This window comes from Cryptomeria japonica, chromosome 9, assembly GCF_030272615.1.
Source record: "Cryptomeria japonica chromosome 9, Sugi_1.0, whole genome shotgun sequence".
NCBI classification, from domain to species: Eukaryota; Viridiplantae; Streptophyta; class Pinopsida; order Cupressales; family Cupressaceae; genus Cryptomeria; species Cryptomeria japonica.
This window is the reverse complement of record NC_081413.1, coordinates 239,627,756-239,633,755: the sequence shown is the minus strand read 5'-3', so window position 1 is coordinate 239,633,755 and position 6,000 is coordinate 239,627,756. Positions and strand designations below refer to the sequence as shown.

Sequence of the window (6,000 nt, the reverse complement as noted above, 5' to 3'; positions counted from 1 at the left end):
AGCTGTTGTCAAAACTAGTTATGGTGTGATTGGTGCCACAGTTGATATCTTTAAGAATATGATTAGTAGTCTTGAAGAACAGTTCCAGTTGAAATATAATGGGGATGTGGACACCAACAATGATTAGGACATCTCCTCAGGCCCCAACAAAAGAACGAGAGGCACCTTGAAGAAAAAGGCAGTGGGACCTCCTCTTGATTTCCAGAAGTTAAAGAAGATCACCAATACAATGATTGAGATTGAAAAGGAGATGACACATTCAATGAATCTGTTGGACTAGTGTTGGTGCTCTGCTGCCTCTTCGCTGGGTCTGTTGCTGCTAGCGTTTTTGTTGTTTGGTTTTCTCTGTTGTGTTCTGATTTCCGTTGTTTTGGTCTGTCTTTTTGTTTGCCCCCTCTCTGTTTTGAGGCTTATTGTATATCTTATGGGGCAACATGGTCTTTTGTGGTCTCTTTTTTTCTTAATGCCTTGTTAAGTCTGGACTACTCTCTGCTTTATTGTTAAAGGGTTTTGGGTCCCTTCAAAACCTATTTTTACCTTAATCAAAAATAATTATGGACTATGGAAACTCAATGTCTACAAAAGAAAAAAAATATTTTTATATTAACTTACTTGTCACGTAGAAAATGACTATTATGATATGTAATAGTGTTCATGTCATTAGAATCATTGGACATGTGCTTTAATTTTTGTAACCATTATTTTAAAAAAAATGTAGACTATAAGATTTAGTAATCCTCCTCTAAAATTATAAATATATATATTTTTTTCTGGATCGGTTAAATCAACATAAGAGAGTTGTACTCGAAATAGAGAGTCATACATCAATGAAAATACAGAGCCAAAAAAACATATAGGACTACTAGTCCTTACTACTATGTTTGGTCCTAGTTGTCTTCCCCATGCTCTTATTTAGCATTTGTTGGGGAAGCCTGGAGTGCTAAAACTAGATGTCTTGATTGCCATCCATATCGTTCCCATGAGCTCCTTGAGAAAATTAATACTCAATAAACTTGTAGACGCTGCTTCCTCATCTTCCTCTGTCGACCATATCAAAAAGGGGATCCATGGGCCATTGGAGTGGAGAGTAAGCTATGGCTAGGTTCCCATAGTTGGGTAGAGTCCAAGCCCACAAAGTGCCATATCTAGATAAAATTGCACCTCGACCCTCCACTTAGCCTTCACCAACTTTTGTATTAAGAACTTCACCACACTTTTCTCTTCTCAAGCTTAGAGAAGCCATGCTTTGAGTAGTGATACCACATCGCTACTTACCTTGTAGCGATGTGTTGAGCCAAGGAAGGCTTCTCCAAGGATACCTTTAATGGCATCCATCCCCATAGGCTCTGGCAAATTGAAGACTTTCTTTAATTGTTGCTCCATTATCTTTCCACAGAAGGCCATTTGCCTCTCTGAGGCATTAAGGCAAATTGTTGTATCCATCCAAAATGATGGCCATCGATAGAATTCATTGGCTAACAAAGTCATTCACCACCCTTTCTCCCTTGCACAATTAATTCTCCTCTACCTAGGGCATAAATGTAGTGCTCTTGAGTGTCCTTTCCACTAGTACGAGCTCTTCATTAGAGAGATTTATGTCTGTCAAATCCAAGCCATCAACAATGACCTTCAAATCTACTGCCACCTTCAACAACTTGTTTGCCTCAATGTTTCTCTCGTGGTAGGTGTGGGTGATTTTGTAATCTTCCAATTTGGCCAACTCTAGCCAAATTTGAGGAAGAAGCTTTTTCAGCTTCTAATTTGATGTATTATGGCATTGAATTGTGTTTATTGCAATCAAAGTATCCCCTTTCAAGTGCAGTTTTTGAAATCCTAGTTTGTTACATAATAGAACCCTAAACTAGGCCGCCATCATTTTTGCTTTGTTGTTTGTTCCAATTGGCAACTTCTTGGTTTTGACCGTCAAAATCAAGACTTCATGATCCTTGAGCACACATCTAGCCCTATACGACCTAGGATTGCCCCTAATAGTCTCATCAAAGTTGACTTTGCCCCACCCTTTGTCAGGTGGAATCCATTGAAACCTGAAACACCCATAAAACAAAAAAAACAAAAATTATTCATTAACTTTTATTATTTCTCAAATATAATAAAATAATAAATTATATTCATTGCTTGACAACCTTTTGAATAAAAATAATTTTATTTTTTAAATAAGACAATAAAAAAAATAAAAAAATAAAAAAATAAAAATAAAAATGAAAACCCAACACATGATAAATAAATAAATTTTGACATAACATCTTGATTCATTTAGTCTATTTTAGGCTGCTTCACCTGGTGGACGTGATTAAACATTCATTCATTCATTTCTTTACATACTAGAGGAACTAATAACAAGTCAAACTATACCATCTAATAATATATTTTAAAACTGTAAAATACGGAAAAAAACATATCAAATTCGACGGCCGGCCCCACGTAAACTCTCCTTTTAGCTCAGCTTGCTGCTTACAGTCAAATGTTAATTTCTTCAGTTGTTTAAGAAACTGAATTAGGGGAATTTAAAAACACGCGCAGAGGGAAAAGACGGAAAGAGAAGCACTGGTGTGAATAAAATTCTAGAATAAAAAACAATTATTAATTGACATGGGAATTACATTGTAAATATAAATACCATCATTACCCATAACGTCAACTGCAAAAATTACATTTTGATGCGGAAGTCAAATTGAGATTTAGCAGACATCCTCGATTCAGTAATAAATATTCCTGCTGTCGGCTATCCATCAATCTGTTCCAGGTTTGATCAAAGCCCATCTCAGATGAAAATAATGATTATAGTAATTTTTCGGGCACTAGATTTTGATTTCAAAGTAGAATATTGAATTACATGATTTCGACTTCAGATTATGTGGATTTTCTTGATCGGCCACTCTGTTTTCCAGTACAGCAATAAGCTGTTATGTCATGAGAACTACCCATTGTGTGGTCTAAGTGGGTATGGGAATTAGCTACTGAGAATTCAATAGTTAATGCCATCTTTCTTAAGTAGAAGTAGACCCTAGGGAAGAAACCATGATGCCATGCCTGATCAAGAGATGTTGTACCTCATTTGATTTTGAAACTATTTCTAGCCTCATGGGGACACAAGGATGAGCATATATCTATGGACAATTAATTTTGTCATGTTGCTTTATTTTGGGGAGATCACATTCCTTTTAAAATTTAGCTAAGGTATGTTGCTCTTTTCAGGTATGGACCTGCTAGGACTAATCTAGGGCTTCCCATCAATACAGCTGGGTTCGCCACCATTGAGATATTGGTCCTTAACATGTATGGGGTTTGACAGTGTGTAGTTTGAACCTTCAATTGTTGAATTATTGGTAATCAAACTCTGGTGGCAACAAACATATTTTGTGAAAAGATGGATGCTTTCCAATTAGTAGCTGCAGCTGCTGGATTAGTGTCAAACATTATAGGAGCTGTGAGAGCATTGGAGCAGGCTTCTCGTGACCTTGAAGATGCACCCAAGAAAGTGCAAGCTCTAGAAGAGCTTATAACTAATCTAGAAGGTTTGATCCGAGATGCAAAAAGAAAATATTATCATAAACTTCATAATCCTCAACTGGAGTCCCAAATACAGAGCTTCAGTACATTACTTGAACGTGTGCAGCCCAAAGTAAAATTGGCAAAGAAAGTTTCTTCCAGGAAAGGAATTAGGCATTTAGCTAACATCGTATTGAGTTCTGTGGTAGGAGATTCTCTTGCAAAAGTTGCACGCTCCATCAGAGATGACTTGAATTGGTGGCTCGAGTCTCAAGAATTGACTATTCATGTTCAAAAGGTTATCGATTCAGCAGCAAGTGGTCTGCCTGCTATGTTAAGAGTCAGATCAGAATCAGGTTATCCAGTGTCAAAGAAATGCGAGCTGGTAAGAACGCTGTTAGACAAAGATGATTCACCGCCTGTTGTTCTGATTGTAGGGTTGTCTGGAATAGGCAAAACATGTCTGGCTCGACAAGTAGCTTCCGAACCACCGGAGAGATTCCTTCATGGTGCAGTAGAGCTCACTTTCGGACAGTGGTGCAGCAGATTGGCATGCGGTGGAAACAAGGTAGAATATCACAAACGTTTGGCAAAGAAAATATTTAGATTTTTGGTGCAGATTGGCTGCAGTAGGAATACATGGGATGAAACAAAGGGTGATCTGGAAGATATTTGCTATCAGCTACAAGATGCCTTAATTGGTAAGAGCATTTTGATATTGCTCGATGATGTGTGGGAGCCTGATATTATTGATCGTTTTGCGAAGTTGTATGACAATGACTGCAAATATTTGGCAACCACACGGAATGAAGCTGTCCATGAAATAACAGAAGCTTTGAAAGTAGAAATATGTAAAGATGATACTGTTGAAGTGAGCAAGGCAATTCTTCTCTATCACAGTCAGATGTCAGATACAGAGCTTCCGGTATGCACACATTCAATTGTATTTTTCTTTTTCTGTAAAGTGCAAAATACACATACTAATAAGCCAAACTAATTCCACATAGAACACAGTACACAGACTTTTAGCTGCTAAATATGTGTAACCATAGTTACAAGACTTGAACTCGGTATGGCAATTTTTGACTAGTACTTAGACTTGGTAAACTGAAGAAATTATGGCAAATAGATATTTGAAGGATTTAAAGCTTTTACTGTGCACCCATCACTGCATCAACTTTAAAGAGATAATAAACTAATTAAATAGAAGCTACACTGATCACATACACAAGTATGCATTGATCAATAAGTACAACAGTAGATTTGAGTTGAAAGAAATAACATTTTTAAATATATAAATATTTTCAAGTGTTTTAGGTATACAAAACCCATGGATTATGAAACCTTTGGTATCAAAAACAAAAATCAAAAGTATGACTATGGCTGAGAGGAGCCTACATCACTTGACCCAACATGTATAGCTCAATGGTGGATCCTATGCTCACATTTGAGATAGGTTCTTGATGCTGATTCATCCATGATATCTGCCTATCTATCAGTGACATTGACATCCAAGGGATTTGTTCATGTTCTTTCCTCTGTCACAACTATTGCCTTTTCTTCAAGATTAACTTGATCAACTCTTGCAAGGTCATCCTTTGTCAAAATAGGATCCTCAATGTTGAGGATTCACATTGATTGTAGATCAATCTCCTCTTATGTGGTGGGGGATAAGTTAGAGCCTCGGATTCACTTGTGCTGAAGGTGAAGGTTGTAATGATCATAGACAAGATTATTCAACCTTTGCATTGATATTTTGTTACAGCTCTTGAAGTGCATGTTCTCAAACATACTCTAATTACACTTATGTTTTGAAGCACTACGTGGTTAGCTTAAGACACATATGATAATTGTCTAAAGATTTGACATCTTAGCACCACACCTCTCACACCATGCATTTGAAATGAGAAAAAAAATCTCATTGTTCAACTTCAACATCAACAGAAAAAAATTCAAATTTTTTAAAGTATGCCTTTAATAAACCTGTACTTGGTTGCAATGTCATCTTAGTTTCCTGATCTATGCCTCACACAAAGAAATCCGCTTGCACAAATTAATAGATCCCAATCTTAAAGATGATTCTTGCTCCAAGATGAGAATGAAGTAACATGTGCTATCCTCACTCAAAAATTAAGGATTAGGTTCCATTTGCTTCATGACCATGTAAAGCCCACTCAAAACCTCCTCATTGGCCATGAAATCTGAGAGAAATTAGAATGCTAGATTCAAAAAATAATCAATTGCCTGTAACAACTTGTGAAGTTGATGGTGCCATTATTGGTCAATGTTATTTTATATGGGATTACATTTTGCCTCAAGCCCACCCGATGGATCTTATGGCTTTCTTGACTATGTCCATGCCATTATACACACAGCCCATTGTGGGCTTCTCTCCATAGCAACACAAAGGAGGACAACTAAAGACTCCATGAATTGCACTTAATCAATAACATAAATAAGTAGTTGGATAATGGATTAAAGAAGGCAACA

The 6,000-nt window shown here is 36.8% G+C and overlaps 1 protein-coding gene across 2 annotated transcripts in view; it reads left to right on the top strand.

The window, feature by feature from the left end:
- Positions 1-2,464: 2,464 nt before the first annotated feature.
- LOC131067507 (uncharacterized) overlaps positions 2,465-6,000 on the top strand; it is a 44,208-nt gene continuing 40,672 nt past the window's right edge. The window contains exons 1-2 of one of the 2 annotated variants that reach the window (XM_059211210.1): positions 2,465-2,764; positions 3,217-4,435. In XM_059211210.1, coding sequence (XP_059067193.1) covers positions 3,389-4,435 — 1,047 coding nt within the window. In that variant the 5' untranslated portion in view covers positions 2,465-2,764; positions 3,217-3,388. Of the gene's footprint in view, positions 4,436-6,000 lie in introns of both variants that reach the window. The other variant, XM_059211209.1, reaches the window with a different exon arrangement.